This window comes from Aquila chrysaetos, chromosome 26, assembly GCF_900496995.4.
Source record: "Aquila chrysaetos chrysaetos chromosome 26, bAquChr1.4, whole genome shotgun sequence".
Classification (NCBI taxonomy): Eukaryota; Metazoa; Chordata; class Aves; order Accipitriformes; family Accipitridae; genus Aquila; species Aquila chrysaetos.
In genome coordinates this window covers 17,160,488-17,181,940 of record NC_044029.1, presented here as the reverse complement: position 1 = coordinate 17,181,940, position 21,453 = coordinate 17,160,488, and the positions used below count along the sequence as shown (strand labels likewise).

At 42.2% G+C, this 21,453-nt stretch overlaps 1 protein-coding gene across 4 annotated transcripts in view; it reads left to right on the top strand.

The window, feature by feature from the left end:
- The window catches only part of RASSF3 (Ras association domain family member 3), a 116,197-nt gene that overhangs the window by 30,739 nt on the left and 64,005 nt on the right, over nt 1–21,453 (top strand). For all 4 annotated transcript variants that reach the window (XM_041120581.1, XM_030003034.2, XM_030003031.2 and 1 more), the window contains exon 2: nt 5,748–5,872. In XM_041120581.1, coding sequence (XP_040976515.1) covers nt 5,819–5,872 — 54 coding nt within the window. In that variant the 5' untranslated portion in view covers nt 5,748–5,818. The remainder of the gene's footprint in view (nt 1–5,747; nt 5,873–21,453) is intronic.

The following is a 21,453-nucleotide window of genomic DNA, read 5'->3' as shown; positions in this document are numbered from 1 at the left end:
CCCATGGCAGTTCGTGTAGTTGCATAAGGAAGGAAACTGAAGTTCATTTTGTAGCTTCCCATGCTCTGCAGTGCAGGAGGGGAACAGGCAGTGGAAAATTTGACACAATGGCTGCAACTTTCCAACCATGGCACTTGCATAATAATGGCTTCATTTTTCCAAGATATTGAGCACCCAAATTTTTTTTGAGTGCTCTGTAAGCAGTGAGTGTCACTGCCTCTGATGATGATTCCAATTCTGTGTGGGTGTTTAAATTATAAATCCTGAAGCCTAGTTTTAGCATCAGCACTTTGAAAGTCTTCATCCTTTGCTGTTTCTATCTATGCTTGCCTGCTAATATTTTCAAGTGGGTTACAACAGCTGTAGGAAGCAGGAATTGAATGAGAGAGACCACCTGCTTTCCAGCAGACAGTACTCATCTGCTTGAAGGAGAAGGCACATCTGGTTACATCTTCTGGTCTAATTCAGCACTCTCCAGTGCCACTCCAGAAAGAAAATGGTTTCCACTGTCTATTTAGACATACCTGTAGACATACCTGTAGTAAGCTTCTTGGAGCATTTCCTTAGAAGGCAAGTTAAGCCAGTTCTATGGTCTTTCTGTGCTTGAGAAAATGGTAGAAAATTCTCTCTATGGGAAGTGTGTATCCCATATAGGGTCTCATGGCCAGTGGCCGTGACAATGGCCAGTGTAGCTGCTGAAAGCAGAGTCTACAGAGAAACAGCAGATCAGAAGACTTTAAGTGGCAAAGTGGTACTTGTGGATAGGCACAGCTTTACAGGGGTTTGGAATATGTGGGCTTTGTTGGACTACAGTCTGATCTAAGCCTTGCCTAGCTCTACAATGGGGAAAGAGCACAAAATGTGCACAGAGATCCATCGGGGAAAAGAATGGCCATAAGGAGCTCGGAAAGTCTGTCTCATCTGTAATGATTGTGATCCCTTAAAAATCACCCATGACTCACTAATTGGGAAATATGGTTACAATGAACTTTATTTTAATCTCAGACTGATGCTAAGTGAGGCTAATAAATAAACAAATAATCAGAAATAAAGGGAATTGCATAGAGATAAAACCAATGTTACAGCAGATTTCCAACTCCTAGCAGCTGTGCTTAAGGCTTTCTGAAGGCTGTTTATCCAAATAGGTTTCTCGTTCCACTACAACTTCTAGTGAAACTGCTAAAAAAGATCTTGGTAGCAACTTTAGCATCAAACTAGAATGTAAACATTTGAGCATCAGCAAAAGGGAGAACAGCACAACATATATTAAGTACAAACCGAAATGTGAGATGTTGATATCAATGTATTCTAGAAATACAATGCAATTCTGCCTTGCAGGAGAAATATTGCTGAACTTCATTCTCCTTCCTTTAGTGACCTGCTGGCTGAAAATTAAGAATTAAAGCATTAAGCACCTTACATAGTTTGAATATTTTTCCAAGAAGCTTTACAGGCATACTTTCAGTACAGCAAGCACAGCAGTAATCTCTCTTCTGATTGCTGGGAACCAAGCCACAGGCCCTCATGTAAAGATGATTTTACTTGCTAACTTCCTAACACACACAGTAGCAGGACCAAGTTGTATACCCTCCTTACGCTTTCTAATAAGCACTTCTTCAATCTTACTGCGGTGGATAAACAATGCAAACATAATACAAAATTGGCTTTGAACTTTCCATGTGCTTCAGTTGCTCAGGCACAACATACATTTTGCATATCCATTTGGAAGTTAAATTTGTCTGGGCCATCACAGAAACAAACACACACATTTCCTAGGCAGGGAAGACCACAGCAGGACAGAGAGAGTTTGCTGTTGAGCCTCTGCCTGCCTCTCCCTGATCCAGTAATGCTCAATTACTAGGGTCTGATGTTGGAGCATCTGTTGGGTTGCCTGCCTGTTCACTTGCTTGCTTTCTGTTGTGCTGCCCTGGAGCAAATCAGTTATGGGAACAGCTATTTACAAGCTGTCATGCAAAATCAAGTTTCAGGTGAAGAAAACCCAAACATCAGGTAGGGACTATTCACATAAAATGAATATGTTGAAGTCTTACAGTTCACCCTTGTGAAGGCAGAATAGGAGTTGTCTTGATTTAATGTAATTGTAAAATTAGCTAAGTTATTTTTTTCTATTACTCTAGTCAAGCCATTGTTGCAGTAAAATAATAAATAATAAGGTGTTACATTATGTCTCAGTAGTTGGCAATGAAACTTTTAAAGGATATTATTTGTTTAATAAATGCATACCTACTTTGCATTTCCTAATGATGCAGGACGATTATGCATACTCAGTGTGCATTGATGCATCACTTTCATAAATAACTTCAGTGTACAGGACAGTCTGAGCATTAGTAAAATAAGCCAGTTAGCTTTTCTAAATGTCAGTGAATGCTTTTATCAACCGTACCCAGTTAAAGACCCCAGATCTTTCAATTCAAAGGTCAGCATACATTTCAAACCACATCAGGAAACAACACCTGGTTCTGATTGCTTTCCAAGCAGAAATAATATGGCAATCCACAGTCGGATGACCAAAACAGTCTTTCCAGAATAATCCCTACTTCTTGGACTCATGGCAATTTTGGGAGTGGTCCAGTAAAGGATTACCAGAAAAAGATATTATTTTTAATTTGGTGCTACCTGGACCTTTGTGAAATATTGTATGCCATGAATGGAATAAAATAATGTGTTTAAAGATAAAACGCATAGGAAAAAAGGCTTAAGTATTACTGTTCTAGAAAAAAATAATTCTTTTTTCTTGTCTGACTCATTAAACTTATAATCAGTATGTTAAAATGTAGTTTATGAGAGAAAGAGTTTCAAAGATGAAGCTTTTAAATTTTTTGCAATTATGCCTATAATAGCCAGGTAGAAATTATGGGCTTCTCTTGCAAATGACATTATGGACTCACAAATTAAAATGAATATAAATGACAAACAAAACAGCATTGAGAGATAATGTTTCCTAACTTAATTAGTAATCCGGTTTCAGAACACTGTTTAGCTAACAGATTTTTTCCTAATATTATTTGTGAAAATGCATCTTTAGAATTGGTGCGTGCTCGGTATATATGTTTGTGTAATCATAGAAAGCTGGGGAATTAGTGAAGCCTGGTTTCCTACAGATTTGTGCGCCGTTTCCCTCACCATGGAGGTGATGTGCAGTAGCTGATTGTCCAGAAGTTACCAGACAATGGCGTAACGGCTGAGTTTTGCCTGCCTTGCCCTGAGTATGCATACTAGTTTGGGTGTCCCTCCTTTAGCCAGGAGATAATTTTCATAAAACTCATTATGAACTTACTTAACTAGCTTTTAGACCATTTGTGGCTGAAATTGGTCAGCTCTCTCGGCAGTTCAGGGGAGAATAGAAGGGTAGATATACAGTGCAATCTCATAAGCATTTTTTCTTAAGAAGAAGATAATTCAACTTGCAAAGAAAAGAACTCAGAAATTAAGAAAAATAAGGAATTTAAGTATTACTTTCATTTGACCTTCTTTTGTGTATACATTACAATGTCATTTTTAATTAAGTGCTCCCATCCCGGTTTTCCCATGGAGCTGCCCTGCTCCCTCACCTGATGAACGATGGCTCCAAATTTTATTTAATCCTGCAGGTATGGGTGAGGCTTTCCAGCTACATCTTACAGGGTCCCTTCTCAAATACAAAATTATTCTCAAGGGCTCCACAAACGCAAGTGTCCTTTCTTCTCCAGAACTCTTCCATGAGGTGCATGAGTCGTCTGAAAAATAATCCCAGCTGCATAAGCATAAAACAGAGCCCTTGAAAAACCTCATTTGGGTTAAAAGCATAGTTTTCCCTGACTTCAGTTGCAGTTGTGAATGCTCCATGTTTCCTGCAAATTGGATGAAGTAGCTCAGACGTGGCACCCAGCAGAAATTGGGCAGCAACTGGAGAAAGTCTGGCATGACTTGCCAGCATCACACAAGGGTGCAGGGACAGCTATCATTTCTCCTGCGCACCACACAGCTGCCTTAACCATCCTTTTTTCCCCCTGTGGTCTTCTGCCTATTTTGCTTCATGTTTTCCAAATTCTGCATTAAATACAGTAATGGTTTTAGAGAGTTAGAGCCTTTTTTCGGTGTTTTGATTTATACTGCAAGAGGGTCCTTCTTGCCCCATAATTAGCTGGAAGCTATTTGCTGATGTCTCAAGAGGATTGTGACTTGAGACATATTATTGTTATATAGTCAGTCTGGTTTAAGATCAGAAACATCCTAGTTATCTGATCCAGAGTGCTGATCCAGGATGGACTTACTTACTCTGCTTGGTCACTGATGTTGGAAAAGTTTTGACTGGTTAAATTTGTATTGGCAGACTTTGTGCAAAATAAAATATATTTAATCTTCCCTTAATGCAAATATAGTATAAATTCTGTATCAGGCACAGAAATGTGATTGCATGTTTAGACTTCATCCACATTATAATTTTTACTTTTGGATGATCTACTGGTACAGGGGTCTTGCATTAAAGACCCAGTCCCTAGCCAAGAAGAGTAGCATTTCAGGGAACACTCTGCTGCCTTGCCCCATAACACTGGTGATGAGTATGGATTGGAAATGGGAACCTTCAAGAATTTATTCTTCAGGAGCTGTAATGGGAATCTAATCAAACATGAGGGAAACAGATTTTTGAGAGGCTGATAAGGGAACAAAAAAAAGCCCATCCAGAATTCAGCTTTTGCTATAAACCTGGAAAGTATAAAGCTTTGTAACAAGAAAATATTTTCAAGTGTAGTTTAGTTAGGGAAAATGAAAGCATGTCCTCCAAAATTCATTCTTGGAAATGGCTGGATTGTTTTAGCTGAAATGTTCTAAAACAAACAGCATGATGTTCCCCAGCATGGAAACTTGAAGTACAAGTGGTTGCTCTTTGGCAAAATTATAAACAATTTAAAACCTAAAAATAGAACGTGACATTCAGTGCTAGACAAAGGTGGTATCATGAACTCTGCCCAACTTACATAGAAAAAGAGCAAATGCAACAAGGCTTTAGAGCAAATACAGGTTGTTTTTGCAAATACTGTTAAAGTGATTCTCTCTTTGAGATTAGAGGCCATATGAATCATCTGATTTCTTACTAGAGATGGGGCCATCTGCCTCTGTTATCATGAACTTACATTTCTAATAGCCATCTTAGTTGACTTCGCTAGCCAGCAAGTGAAATTTCTGAATTGTTCCTGAAGGCAACTTTGTGATTTACCAGGTTAATTACAGCTTCAGATAAGCTTCTCATTCTATTTTCAATATTCATGTGCATGTTCTTCAGAGAACCTAGAGCTTAAAACACATAAAACCATGTAGCAGTAATTGTAGGTGGGTAGAATTTTTTTATCTCTAAATCATGAATGTTCTGTCTTTTCTGAGAAGCCCCTTTCATGCTTACATTATAACAGCTAATACCTAGTTTGTGGCACAGACCTTTTGCAAAAACATCTCACCAAGGCAGCCCCAATCTAACTAGCGAACTGCATCACTGCAGCCATGTCAGTGTGACATTGGGAGGTGTGCCACACTGTCACCTTTGCTCCAGTGAATTTACATCTCCAATAATATGTAACTATTACTATCTTTACATATGGATGGGGAGACTCAGTCAAGAGGTGGTAGTTTCTCTGAGGTCACGTAGCAAATGAGGATGTGTCTCCCTCCTAGGTTCTGCCTGCAGCAACTTCATTTCTAAACACTTCTATTTCTTTTTTTTTTTTCTGGTGTCTGTGTGTGTTTTTCAGATTGCAAGTACACCTGCCATGCTCACTGCAGAGATCTGGTGCACCTGGGCTGCCGGCGGAATGGAAAATTAATGGACTGCCTCGCTCCACATGACACCTTAGATCCATCTTACAACAACGGTCAGGTAATAGATCTCGTGTTCATGTAATTACTGCTTTCTCTTGTCAGCTCTGTAGTGAAGTGTGGCCTGTCTGCCTCACCCAGCTGCTCGGGAAGAATGTCTCACTGAGGTATGGCCCGCAAAGCTAAATTTCCCACCCAGTGCTGTGATTTTACAGTACGGCTGGGTCAAGCTGCAACTGGCTGCTGCCAGCTGGGTCGCTCCTGCTCCAATTAGTTTTCAGCTAAACTGGCTGAAAAGTAGTCCCACAAAAGGATATTTCTTCTGTTGGTTTGCGTCACTGTGGAGTCAGAGCAGACACATATGGCAGCAGATGAGAACATGAGGACAGAGCTCCTCTTCAGATAGAGTCAGCCATACCATGAAAACAGCTCACAAAGTGAGCTTGATGACCCAGGTGCCCTGTGCTGCTGGGTGTAGTGCCACAGGGAGGCAAATAAAACTAAGGGCTTGGCTATTTGTGATGGCTAAAGATCCTACTGGGTTTGGTGTTAATCCCCCGTTTCTCATCAAAGCCCTTTTAGGGTAATTTCAAATTTCCTCGCCTGGATTCCCCAGCAGCTTCAATGGGTCACAGTGTGCCTCCTCATTTCCTTCGTTAAACCACCACAAAGCGTCACTCCTTGCGTTTCACCCTCGACATCAGGGCCTTTCTGTTTGTTCAGGGAACACAGCAAAGCAGCACAAAGCAGCTGACAGAGCTGGGGGTCCTCTGAGAAGGAGGTTCATACAGTGATAATGGGCCCGGTAGACATTTAGTGCTGTGGTAAAGGTTGTATTGTACTAATTAGCTCATTCCTCTTTGCATTTGCAAATACATTTACCTTCCGGCCTCCACAAAAGTCCACCCAAACTTAATTGGATGTTAAGCCCTGGAATATTTACACCTAACCAGTAGAAATTTCTGAGAGGGCACCAAAATTTCTCTGTGCCTTTTTGCTGAGCTTGCTGTGCATGCTCCAGATCAGCACTGAATTTTCTCTGCAAGTGCAACATTTATTTGGTAGGGGAAATGCTTGCTCCAGGCACCCAAACTGTGACTGGGGACACAGTGTCTCTTGTGAGCTCCTCATGACTTGCTGTTGGGAAGAGCGAAGGGGAGTAACTCAGATGCTGAAAGGAAGGGTAGCAAGGGTGGGGAGGAGAAAGGACATGGCAACACAAGTTTTGAAAGTGTGAGTGACTATCAGCAAGAAAATACCTCAGGACCAGAAAGAGAAGGCCATTAAAAGCCCTTTATACTCAAAAAGGCATGTACAGCTTGGCCGTGAGAGATCTAAGAAAGAGCTAGTGCTGTCTTGGATAAAGTGGCTATGAATACTGAGCAAGGAAACTCTTTCTTGTTGTTTGAGCCTTACATTACTCAGGGAAGCCAAGCATTTGTTTGTGCACAACAAGATTGCATCAAAGAAGTACTGGGTTTTTGCTACCGATTCCCTCCTCTGAGAAGAAGTTACAATTTGGCTGGTTGCTGTGGATGACAGTTGTTGCAAATCTCCATTTTCCTCACTAGCTGTCTGGGCCAGTGTGTGTCCAACAACTGATACACGTAAGATGAGGATTCAAATGCTGTTTTCAGCATCCATCATCCATTGGTTTTGAAGCAACGATCATTTATGTGCACAAAACCTGTAATGTTTCCTACTGGGTGAAGTAGGAACATTTTCTTTGTGCATGGCTGTCCCGCATGCCCAGCGCAGATACTGCTGGAGGCTGCAAGGTTTGAGTTCACTCCTTCCTCTGCTACTCACCTGCTCGTACTGCTTTGTCTTTATAGGGCTTACCTACTTTTTGTGTAGGTAAATAAGAAATTAGAATTTTTTAAAATAATTTTAAGATCTCTGAATGGAAACATTGTTACAAGAGCTGGCATTTGCAGGTTGCTATTTAATGAAATACAACTCCCAGCTCAGCTGCCTTTTCAAAATTACTTTTTCCTTCCATGCTGAAATTTTCTGGACTTAGTCTCAGCCTTAACATGATTTTTCCTTTCTGTTTAAAACTTGACTCTCCATCTCACATATACAACTGAGTAGGTGTTTAGTATAAGATAGTGAAGGAGGCAGAGGATGGGAAAAAGGCTGAATTTATTTCCTTTAAAAATTATTCTTGCATTCTTACTCTGTGGATGGTGTCTAGTTTGCAGGGTTTTAGTTAGATGCAGTAGTGTGCTTTTGAAGCAAATCTTCCAATTGTCCTCACTTCCATAGTTTTGGTTGATAGCAGCGAGCAGTCTTAGAGCACATGCATTCAGTCCGCAGCATCAAAACAAAGATTGTCTTAAGTAAAACCTGTAAAGTGTTCATATTGAGGACTTTGGGTTCTCAGCACCGCTTCCTTTCCTTTACAGAGCTGCTTGTGTTGTACCACAGTATTTGCTAACGTAGGCTTCAGATACTTGGCACAGAACAGTCCCCAGTGAGAAGCAAACTGCTAAGTGTTCCAGTGATGCCTGCTTTTGCTTTATCTACATTGTGACTTTGAAAATTACATGGTATGCAAATCCAGTTAATTTTGCATGGGCTATGCTAGTAAAATGCATAGCTGCAAAGACCACATGTGTATTTGGGGATGTCTCACCCATACTGTGAGCATTGACTTACTTAAAATATGAAGGGATTTTGCAGAACTACTTGAACTGTATAGTATTTATGTAGAGGAGTGACTTGCTAACAAGCCTTAGTCCTGGGCTTTGTGCATTTTCTTCCTACTGGGATAACCATTTTGTTTTAAAGTGTAATTTTTTTTTAAAACAAAATAATTTTATGTGGGCAAAGCACTAGTTTGAAGTTGTTATACCAGCATTTGCTGGTACAGCTTAGATCTTTTCTTGTAAAAGGACGCAGCACCTTTATACTTGTGTAACTTCCTCCACACAGGGAGATGATTCTCCTGAGTATGATGGTAGCAATGCTTTGAGACCTAACTCTGTACAGCTTAAGACCATTTTAGACTGGTCAGGCAATGTGAATATATCTCCTACTTGATCCAGGTGATACAAACTGCACTTCTTCCTGCTGCAATGACCTTGTGGCAACCTGAGTGCAGCAGAGCTTGCTGCTCGGCTGTAGTTCCCCATCCTGGGTGCTCGTTCGTGCCTGTACACTGTTGCATGCTCCCCCCTGCCCTTCCACTCCCAGCGGTGCCAGTACTGCTGCTTTTGGACAATGTTGTTTTAGCATGTCAGGGAAATATTGTGGTTTCTAATGTTTACTCTTGCAAAGCCCGATCAGATCTTTAGTTTGCAGCACAGCTTGTGAACAGTGCTGTCAGCACAACAGGGGCTGGGTGTCGTGGAACACCTTAAACTCCAAATAACCCTGAACAAACATCTTGTTCAACCACAGTTTGAGAATCTGGGCTTAGGATTTCCCTTATGGGAAAGAGGAATTTCTTACAGGCTCTTAACTGCTAATTTTGCAAAAGGATTCAACAGATTTCTCAGGAATTTCCATCCTGTGCAGTTCTGCTAGCAACTGGAGCACTTTGGTACACCCATGAGTGGTCAGATAGTCTCAGAATCTGGAATAGGGACACACTGCTTGACTTTGTTAACAAGTCATTGGAGCTCAAAAGGCCTGAACTTTGAGCTCCTTTGTGTGTGTATGTGTGTGTATACATGCACACATATATACTTCATTATAAAAAGGTCTAGGAAATTCCATTACATTTTGCTATTTTGAGAGATCACTAAGGCTTCAGGGTTAAATATTTGTAAATGAAACTTGCAATTTCAAACATACTGCAAGTACCTGATGGCAGAAATATATGGCTCAAGTGAAAAGGGGATGGTGTTTTGCTAATTGTGTGGCCTTAAATGTTTGCCTCCTGAAAAGGCTTCCTATAGAGATTAAAGAGGAAATGATGGTTATAGGTTCTCTGTGATCTTGCAACAGAACACTCAGAAAGAGCTGTGGAAAGAGCTGCCATTTTCCTCCAGGAACAAGCAGAGGAGGATGAATAGAACCCCTTTCCAGCAGTCCTCTCCTGCACCACTACATTGCCCATTACAGGAGCAACACCTTCTGACTGACACTGCCAAGGGCTTCTCAAAGTCTAAGAAGTATCAAAGCCATTATGTGGACTTTGATTTTTTCCTGTTTTTTTTACCCCAGATGGATCAAAATGTTAGAATTTCTTATGTATGGGTCACAGATACAATTTCTTGTCTCCTTCAAGATGGCATGCCTTCCCAGAGAGGTCTCACTGCACTCAAATTTTCCCAAAGACAGAGAGTGGTCAGAGATGAGGTTTGTACAAGACCTGAGGCACTTGGTAAAGTATAGAAAGGTATATAGGCTGTCCCAAATAGCTTGGATAATAACACCCCCCAGACTGCTTCAAAATGCATGAATCTCCTGTGGAGAAGACTGAGAGGATGTCACAGTGCACATACAGAAACTTCTGGACCTCATGAGCACTGAGGTTACCATCTAAATGTAACTGGAACTGAAAGGAGTTTCAGTTCTTCCTATTCAGAGGTGAGGTAATTTGACATCTCTTTTCAAAAATAACCCCTTCAGGAAAAAATTTACAATACAGAACAAAATATCATGATGGAGATGTGTACAGCTCTTGATTAATAATGAAAGCTACTGTTGAGCTATTGATTGCTCTCCTCTACTAACTCTTGATAGTGGTGTGTACTCTGTACAATGGGCATGGTTTTTATGGCTTGTGTATTTCAAATCTCTGTTAAACCTGGTTATGCTGGTAGTAGCTGAAAGGAAAAGAGGAAAACTGAATTATGTTTCTTTTGGCAGGTGGAGCATGATTTCATTTTTGCCAGTGACTGGGAAAATTTTTAAATGAAAGCTGAAGCTAATTTCAGTTCTAATTGTGTATATTGCTCTGGCTACTTTTAGGGAAATCCAGTTGGCAAAAATAAAAGCCTTGAAAGATTATATAAACTAGAAATTAGTCCCAAGCTTTCAAAAAATAATTTGAGAGTATCCACAACAGTTCTTGGGGCACTACTGTCTGCAGCCTTCCTTCACAGGGGTATTATTAAAATGGGCTTTAAATTACAAATTAGTTGCAACATTTTTAAGAAGTCTAATTTATTATATCAGATATTTGGACTTCTTTAGTATTCTCTGACATAGGCATCATGGAATAGTCTGTCGGGTTTGCTAGAGCAGACTGAATAAATGCTTGGGCCAATGGTGATTAAGGCAGTAGTTGAATATTGCAAGTAGGATGAATCCAAAAGACACATTTAAATAAGGAGAGCTTTTTAAAATGAAAAGTGAATCTTAAAGCCCAATAGGTAAAGACTGGATGAGGCATGTGGTGAAGGGACCTGTATCATCATACCACCAAATAACATAATACTAGAATTAATATTTTTAACAAAGTGAGCTTCAGCTTGTTGGCACCTGGTGGGAATTTTCAGCCCATAGAAGCAATCAGGGTCATGTTGTTACACCACTATGGTTTTTAAACACTATTTAAAAACCACACATTTGATCAGTAAATCTATCTATAAACTTTTTTTCTTAAGTTGGGGTTGTTGGGGTTTTTTTCCATTTAAAATACTTGGATAATATACAGGCCTGACCTTTCAAACAGAAAGGTAGGAAGCTCCCTGCTTAAAGAACACATTGCTGGAACCCAGAGATCATTTATCAGTTGTTTAGCAACCAGATCAACTCCAGTCAAACAGCTCTGATTTTCTAGTTACGTAGAAGAAGCAGACAAGGCTTCAAATTGCAGGAAGATACTGCTATTAGACAAGGGGAACATTTAAAATGCACTTTTGATTTTTGCACAGTTACATGTTTTCATAGTCAAGAGGTTTGTATAGTAGAAAATGATATGTGTTTCCCTAGTAATGTGGCCAGCTTCAACCTGCCATTTTGTCAGCTGTCATCATAAGATCAATGTTCTTCTTCCACCATTTATTTCTAATAAAGACTATTCTTACCACACACATTTTTCCACAATCCTTTCCAGTTCCTGCTGTCAGTGTTGTGCTGGGTGTAGGATGTAAAATACCAACTGCATTTTTTTATTGTGGCAGTTTGCTTCCTAATTCAAAGTTACTAGTATCTTCCCAGTATCTCAGCAGGCTCAGCGGAGCACAGATGATCATGTTACACATTTAATACAAGTAATATAGGCTTGCACATCCTGTGCGTTCCAGGTGGTTCTCTGATATTTAAATAGCATTGCCTAATCTTGTTGGAGAAAAAGTTCAAGGAGAACTGGTGCTCTAAAATGTTAAGTTTTATGTGTTGTGTAGGTGATATAGCATGATATAGCTGCACACTGATGTGAGGGGTGGCCAGGCTCTGCCTGAGCAAGTGGGGGGGGGGGGGGCTGGCAACAAGCCAGGATCCTGAGGGTTGGGCTTGTGATAGTTTGCAGCCAAGAGATCAGAGCACGGTTTCTTTCTTATCTTTAGCGTAGATTTTCAACATGCAGATCAGGACAATGATCACTAGGACGATTGGCTTTGATGGGGTGTGTGCAGGCAAATGGGTGTTGGCTGCCTACATCAAAATGTGCATGCTTGGAGAGGGGTATTTGTCTGTTATATGTTGTAGATTATGATTGTACATGGAAGTTGCCCAGTTGCTGGGTGATAAATCACTAGCTCTGATAGCATCTTGAGTGCCTTACTCACCTCTCAAAACACGCAAAGAAAATGAGCATTGGCTGCAAAAGTGGTAAGTGGGGGGTGAACGCTGGGCCCTGCGAGTCTGTCCCAGTGCAATCCTAACAGTGGCTTTTCTCAAAAGTCCATGTGCCGTAGATGACAGATGGACAACTAAAATTCACCTGTTAGAGATAGGCTCGTAAACTAGATGACAGTGGCTTTTATTCCCTCCTTCACAGGCTGCCTGATTATTTACTTTATATCCATAAAACACCTCGACCTAAATGGAATTACCAGCAGCCATGTCAGGTCTGTCCTGATCTATTAATCCACAGGGGTGACTGGTTTCCAAGCAGGACAAGGGGCAAAGAAATATTTAATATCATGCACTTTCTAGTTCCTATATTCACGAGGCTGATTTTATTTTGCATGTGAATGTTCAGGAAGGTTGCTGGGCTGGCCATGACTGCAGACTACGTAATTCACACCACAGAGAACTGCCCCAAGCAAATAACAAGATGGCAGCAAGAGTTGATAGAAGAGAAAGTCAGAACTGTTGTGAAACTCGCATCCCATTTTCTCATCCAGATTGCCTAAAATATTCTTGGAGCTTCACACTGTCTGTCTTTTTTTTTTTTTTTTTTTTTTACAGTATCGGGCTTCTTTTGTTGACTTATGGCGTTAGCAGCTGTTGGAAATGTACAGAGAAGAGATTGCTGCTGCCTTTTGACTCACTGCAGGAAGGGCATGATGCAAAACCTTCCCTGGTGGGGAAGGAAGGTGGGGAGCGGTTTTTGATTATTTTTAATGATAACATTGCTGGGTGAAGATAGGAAAATATTTGTTCCCAGTCTTTGATCCAAGTAGCTTGCCAACCAGCAGCTCCACAGACAGCTGTTAGGAAAACAGGTAGAGAACAGAGCCCTATGTTGTTCTGATGCAGTCCTGTTTATCTTACAGGAATGTAAAGTCTTGTTTCCCAGAGAGTAGGAATCAAACAACAGGAGGTAGCATTCTTCCTTACTGATTCACGGCTTCCTCTAACTGGGGATGCTGCCTAAAAGCTGTCCTCCAGACTTTTCCTTGATGCAGAGGAGGCTGCCTGTTTGCGTGAACCTGGTTTCTCACCAGCTCCATGTGTGCTGCGTGGCAGTTGCTCTTCTCCCAGGAATCTCATTCTACAGTGAAGCTGCATTCTTCTGTGTGTTGTCTCATGTCGGTCTGTTCCATGGCAAGTGTGGATAAGAACTTAGATATTCCCCATTGACTCTATTGCAAATAGTGTGTCTAAGTGCGTAAAAATTCAGTGACGGATTAAGTGTTAATGCGTCAATATACTTACTGGGAAGGAGGAAACTGTCACCAGTCATATGTCATTTAAAAGCAATGCCAATGAAGTCATACTAGTTATACTTCTGGGAGTAGTCCTCTTGTTCCTACCCAAAGCGTAAAGAAGTAGCTGGCTTTCCAGGATCAAAACATACTGGGTTCTCACAGCACTTTTGGGAGATCTTGAGCAACAGTCACTTTGTCGTGTTTCCTTCTCCCTTTTTAAGTTATTGTAAGCCTCCATTCCTGCAGCATCGGTCCCAGTGGGGACCTTGCACCTCTGGTTCCTGTGACCTTCTGATCCTTTACTGCCAAGCAAAAGAAGCTGCCCATATACAAAAGGCTATTGTGTTGTTTCTTCTGAACACAGAGACAAAGCAACAAAATGTGGACTCCTACAAGCTTTTTAGATCTGGTTTGCTCTACAAAGAATATGCTGGTGATCAGTTATTAATTTTTTTTATTTCTGTGAATGTTTATTTCACAAGTGATATAACAACCCTTTCAAAAATGAGATAATTCCCTTCATCACTTCATTCAAGACATACACCTTCCATTATGGTTGTGATATTCCAGATGAGATTTTTTTCCAGAGGTAGTTTTGCATCTTGATCCCCTTTCACCTGTGACCTTTAGATTTCTTATGACTTTTGTTTATTTTGTATCTACATCTGTTTTGGCTTGCCAAGAAAAGAAATTCACATATTACATGGCAGAAAAAAGGAAGACGATTTGAGAGGTTTGACATACTTAGCAAGTAAAGTAATTGTTCATTGAAACATCTTTTATTAAGCATATCTTCTGTATATTGTCTCAGAAAACATTTTGCATGTAATGTGCAGGCATGTTTCAGCTGGACTGACTGTCGTGGTTTAACCCCAGCCAGCAACTAAGCACCACGCAGCCGCTCACTCACTCCCCCCCCACCCAGTGGGATGGGGGAGAAAATCGGGAAAAGAAGCAAATCCACGGGTTGAGATAAGAACAGTTTAATAGAACAGAAAAGAAGAAACGAATAATGATAATGATAACACTAATAAAATGACAACAGCAATAATGAAAGGATTGGAATGTACAAATGATGCGCAGTGTAATTGCTCACCACCCACCGACCGGCACCCAGCTAGTCCCCGAGCAGCGATTCCCCGCCCCCACTTCCCAGTTCCTATACTGGATGGGACGTCACATGGTATGGAATACCCTGTTGGCCACTTTGGGTCAGCTGCCCTGGCTGTGTCCTGTGCCAACTTCTTGTGCCCCTCCAGCTTTCTCGCTGGCTGGGCATGAGAAGCTGAAAAATCCTTGACATTAGTCTAAACACTACTAGCAGCAACTGAAAACATCGGTGTTATCAACATTCTTCTCATACTGAACTCAAAACATAGCACCGTACCAGCTACTAGGAAGACAGTTAACTCTATTCCAGCTGAAACTAGGACACTGACACAGAGAAGCCTACACAACTGTTTCCTCTGTGTGCATACAGACTGGGGGATGCAGCCGCTTCCATTTCACTTCCCATCTCCATTCATATTTGGACCACCTGCAAAGCCAGGATCCTGTTCATAAAGTGAGGAGGCTGCAAGGTGGAGCGGTGTGTTGTTTTCCCTATAAAATATATACAGCGTCCTGAATCCTCCAGCCACTTCTCTTTTACTGTGACCCAGCTCTTAATCAAGAGGCCTCTCCTAAGGATGAGTTTTGGATCAGCTCCTGGCCCAGATGATGATGGAGCCATGCTGCTTGGATGCTGGACGGTGCCCCAAGAAGATAAACTAGGCAGGTCTTTGGATGCCTGCCCTTTGTGGATAATCCCTAGAGAAAATGGAAAAAGTCATCTTCTCTTTACCTATGAGAAGAAAACTTTCATCATGGGACCCCAAGAGGTCTTCAAGCACATACATTAGAACTAGTCCTGTGGACCAATGGAGAGCTGCAGATGCCCATTTCAGGTATTTTGCCTACTGATGTGCTGCAGTCAGCTGGATAACTGGATAAAAGTATTTGCTTTGCCTAAATCATATCCTATGCTTCTCCATCTCTTTCTCTGCCAGTCCTTGCAAGTGTGTGTATAGCCATGGTCAGTCCCCTTTTAAGGCTTTATCTTCTCTGACAGAGTGTTTGGTTACAGCAAGATAAATATCATTGATTATTTTGCTTTACAACCCTAAGTGAAAACAAAGCATGGTGATAGTTACCATGGGGCAGCAGGATGAGGTCAGCACCTTGCATCCTGCCTGGGGCTGACGTCACCTAGCTGACTTCAGGATAAAACTGTGTTGTCTTGATTTGATTTCACTAAGCTTTTCTATCATAATGACCTTATCAGGCAGTTCTGCAACATTATTCTCTGGGGAAGGAAGACCTGTATTTAGCAAGGCTGACCACTACTTTTACATTTCCAAGTACTCCTAAACTTCTGTTTAGAGGAACATTGCTCAGTCCACGCCCCACTCTGAGTTTTCCATTTGCACTGTTCTCTCCCCTCGACCTTCCTTTTGCCATCCTGACTAGTATTTTCCTTTGCAATAACCTTGGAGAGAGATTTCCTTATCTGCATATATGACTAATCAGTAAGGTCTTATGATTATTATAAAGCAATTTGTTGGAGGTAGGAATTAGAGCATGAAACTGGGACTGAGGAAGCCAGATTTGCAGTCCTTGCTCTGCTAATGACTGATTAGATATGGCCTTCAGCAAGTCAATTTGGCCTTGGTTTTCAGATGTGCTGATTTAATTTTTAGTCTCTCGCCTCCAGCTTTCTTTTCTTCCTTCTTCTAGGGGAGGGAGGTGCCCACGGTATGCAAACCTGCTGTTTTGTTCTACCTCAAATATGTCTCAGTCTGGGGAGTCAGAAGTGGAAGAAGTTTTTGGAAATGGTGACACTGTGAATAAAGTTCCTTGCTTATCTGCTGCTCATAGTCGCATTGAGGGTGAGCTCTTTGTTGCAAAATATTATAGGCGAATAAATGCGCTGTGTGGCACAGAGTTACATTCTGAGAACTTGATTGTTTCTTCTTTATGCTTTACCTGTAACTGCTATGAATATTCCTGAATTTGTTACAGAATCTGTAATCTGGGGAAGGAAAGCAAGGCTGAATTCTTATGATTGAGGGTTACAGATAGGGTAAATTCAGAGGTAACTCAGTATGAGAGAGTGGAAGGAGTAAAATCTCTGACAGCTGCATTTGTGAACTATGATTTTACTGAGTTCTTTATATTCTTTCCCCCACAATTAACAGATATAGCTAGAGACAGGAACAATTTGTTGGAGTGAATGAATACAAGGAATACAAGGAAATAGATAGAATCCGTATTTCCAGTTGTAATTGGGCAGCTGCTGTCTGTCTGAGAAATGCCCTTAATGTTACTTTCTGGGGGTAGATTGAGGCTCCTCTCCTTTGGCTGAACCCTCTTTCTGAGATCCTGCGCTCTGCCTCCCAGCAGGAACCTCCTGAGCTGTGCCAGGCCTCACAGCTCCCACAGCTTCCCCTGGATCAACCTGCACCCCCCGAGCCACCGGGCTTCACCCCCTTGCTGCCAGGTCCTTCTGCCCTATGCAGGAGTTGCTCGTCCCATGTGCGCATCCCCCATGGTGGGGCTGGAGAGAGGGGAGACCTTCACTGGTAGAGAAAGAGGAAGAGAGGAACAGAAAAGGGACAAGAGGGGCTGACACGAGCCATCTGGATTTTTTGTTCTTGTCTCCCTCTGTCTCCCATCACACAGTCTGGACCTCCCAGGGCAGCCCCACCCTTGGGTTTGAGAATCATTGCATTGGGTTAGACATTGAAAAAGGAGATGTAGGGTCCAGGGGAGTCAGTGAGAGCAGAGTTTTGCAGCAAACGGATCCAGTTTCACAAACAGTTTGTAAACTTCTATTAACCATCTTCTTTTTTCTTTAAAGTGTCCTCAACCGCAGTTTTAGGCCTTCTTTGGACTGAGATTGCCTGCTGGGGAGTCAGCACAGCATGTCCCAGAGCTGGGGACAGGAACTGCCCCGCGTCCCGAGCCAGAAAGAGAGGTTAGCAGACACAGGGCCTCTGATGCAAGGGAAGTGTGCATGCCTCCATCCCACCCACCCCCAGGCTACCCGAATTTTCAGATGAGTTGGCCATGGTCCAACGGCTGGCAGCATTTCGTAGACAAGTCCTCTAGACTGTGCTAAAGCGCTGTGTGTAGGAGCAGTCTTTCCTGGTCATTCCACACTCTTCCCCACACTTTCATTTCTTTTAAGTCACCTGTGTTTTTTGGCTGCCAGTAAGAAGGAAAAAATCTCTGGCAGTTCTGCTGCAGTCAGATTTGGCAGTTTCACTGGTTACTTCCAGTAATTATCTCCATGTCACAGATATGCCCTAGGTGCCAGTTTTAGGAAAACCTTCCACCTTTCTGGTGTTTGAGTAAGGAAATGGATTCTTTAGGAAATCGCTTTCCTACGAGAACAGCCCCTTCTTTACAAACGCTCTTGCTGGGGTCTTTTGGAAAAGGCTGCATTTGAAATCTGAAATATGCTGATGTGCAAATCATTTCAATAGCTGACCTGCAGAATCTCTTGGCAGGGCTGATGGCGGCAGTTTGCTCTGCTTCCAGCCGCCTGCTTCATTTTGGCAGCCACATGCCTTCTGGCCCAGATGCCTGCAGCCTCTTGTCCAAGTTAGGAGCTAGGCGAATTTTACACGCTGTCCTGTAAAGACATCTCAGCTTATTATCTATACGAAGAATTAGACTTAAAGCTCAGGCTGCCTTTTGCTTCCCAAAGTTGTTTTAAATGGACCCAGTAAAGCTGGATTACAGATTTACAGTGGTGGGTGTGCCTACCGGACTCCCACCGAGGAGCGGGGCGAATCATTGCCTTTCCTTTTAAGGGTATCTGCCCGACCGCAGAGCAGTGGTGATCACTGCCAGCCGGCCTAGGCAATAGCCAGCAGGCCTTTGAAAGCAGCAAAGCACATAGAGGCACATCCTACCGAAAGAGCAGATGCCAAAGCAGATGTTAAGGCCACTTCAAGAACAGCTGAGCACAGGAGATTGCTTCCAGGACGTGGATGTGAAATTCTTAGGTATGGCTCACAGCATTGGTGTGCCTCTCTCTTTCAAATCCTCATAGCCCTGCCACAAGCCTCTTTTAAAAAGTTTTGCAGAGTTTTCCTAATTTAAAAACAGGTCTTTGAAACAGATAGTTTTTAAAAAGACTCAGGCCCAAACAAAATAAAGGTAGATGCCCTAATGCATACAGCAAAGAGCATGAGCTTTTTAGTATTGTTGTGCTGTGATGTTACATTCATTGACATTTCTGACACATTTTGAGGTCTGCAAGTAGACTGCAAATTCACTGATTACTTTCTGACCTTGAGGTACAACCCATCTTTCAATTATCCTGTGACTCTGCTAATTTGGTCGCATGTCAGGGGAGGGGAGGAGCACCCACAGTGTTAAATTACCTGCACATATGGACATACGGACACATCTGTACCTCTGTTGAGTCACATGAACGTAATCTCTCTTGGCAATGCATTGCTGTGGTTTCTCTCTAGGTCTGGCACTCCAGACACTGAGTGCAGATGGGAAAACATGGTACTGCCCCACGATTGTGTGGGGGTCTGGTATTGTCCCTGCGGGACAAGAGGTAGAGGGTAAATGATGGAGACAGCATATGACTGATGGGAATAAGCACTGATCAGCAGAACTCAAAGACAAGGTGTGAGGAACTGTTGTGGTTTAACCCCAGCCAGCAACAAAGCAGCACGCAGCTGCTCACTCACTTCCCCCCCACCCAGTGGGGTGGGGGAGGGAATTGGGAAAAAAATTAAACTCGTGGGTTGAGATAAGAACAGTTTAATAGAACAGAAAGGAAGAAACTAATAATGATGATAATAACAATAATAAAATGACAATAATAATAAAAGAATTGGAATATACAAAACAAGTGATGCACAATGCAATTGCTCACCGCTCGCTGACCGCTGCCCAGTTAGTTCCTGAGCAGCGATCCCCCCCCAGGCCAACTCCCCCCCATTTATATAATGGGCATGATGTCACGTGGTATGGAATATCCCTTTGGCCAGTTTGGGTCAGCTGTCCTGGCTGTGTCCCCTCCCAGCTTCTTGCTCCCCTCCAGCCTTCTTGCTGGCTGGGCATGAGAAGCTGAAAAGTCCTTGACTTAGTCTAAAGACTACTTAGCAACAACTGAAAACATCAGTGTGTTATCAACATTATTCTCATACTAAATCCAAAACATAACACTATACCAGCTACTAGAAAGAAAATTAACTCTATCCCAGCCAAAACCCGGACAGGAACAAAGACCATCCCTTTTAAAACAAAAATCATGCACTGTTTTTGCTGGATGCAGTTTTTTAACAGTTGGCATTGGTGGGATTGCCTTTGTTGTGGCAGCTACCCAAACAGATCTGGGATCCAGTTGGTAGATGGCACAGAAGAAAGTGATGTGGCTCACGCAGGCTGGTGCTTTGTGCCCCAGAGTGCTTTGTGTTCCTCTCCTACATGGAGCTTTCCAACCTCTGACCAGTGACATCTTACCTTGGTATCGCTACAGTAGTCCCCCACTGCCCTGGTGCCCAGCCTGTTTTCCTCTTGGGGAGCTCCATTTCGCCTGAAGGGATGGCTCAGCTGATGAAGCAGCTGCTGTACTGTGGCAGATTTCAGCCTGGTGCTATTAAAAAAAAAAAAAAAAAATCGAAATTGGTTCCAGTTTATCCTAACCATCTAAGCCCTAAATTGAGGCAGTTCAGCAGCTGCTTCACGAACAGCTGAGCCGCCTGTGTAGAAGGACTGGGAACCTTTGGGAGAGGGGCAGCTCAGACTGATGGCTAAGGGCAAAAGTAACTACTTGTGTCAGACCTCAGTCTCTAGGTGCAGCAGTTGCCATGGCACATCTCAACATAGCAAAGAAAATCGGAGTTGCAGGAGATGTCTTCGTGAGTCTGTGAGAGAGCATTTTTATGTCAGTGACAGAAAAGAGAACATGTCGGAACAAAGTGTTCAAATGTTGTGGGGAAACAGCTATATTTAGCTGCTCTAAAAATTGCTTAGTACCAGACATGAAGGAAATGGCTGTGGCAACCTACGCTCCTCCTGTTTCACCTGTTGCAATGTTTCTTAAGCCTAGAAATATCTATAAAATAAGTAACAAAGCAGTTAAATCTTCCCCAGAAGAGGCGTAAACAAACTAAATTCACTTGCTGAAGCAGCTATTGCTGAACTATGAATTGACCTTGAGCTGTGTCGATTTGCTGTAATGCAAACCATCTGCACGCTGAAACAATTAAAGCCTTCAGATCTCCTAGGAGTTTCCTTCCTCCGATTATAACTTATGTGCTGTGGTAGAAGCATAGAGGTAAACAGCTAGTTAGTGTGGACCTCTGTGTCTGTGTAATTTTATGGTGCAGCACATACAAAACCATTTTCATTTGAAGTGGCAGTCAGCTTTCAAGTAGAAAATATAGCATATGCTTGGTACTGAATGCTGGAGTCATAGCTTGTAAAACAGCCTGAGTTAGACACATCTGCTTCGCGTCCTCCCCTTCCCCCAGCTTCTCCTTTGGATGTACCATTTTCTGTGATTTTTAACCAAGTTTCTGTAAAGCGCAGATCATGCTGGCGAGGCAGTGCTCAAATACAGACCGTTCTTGTATAA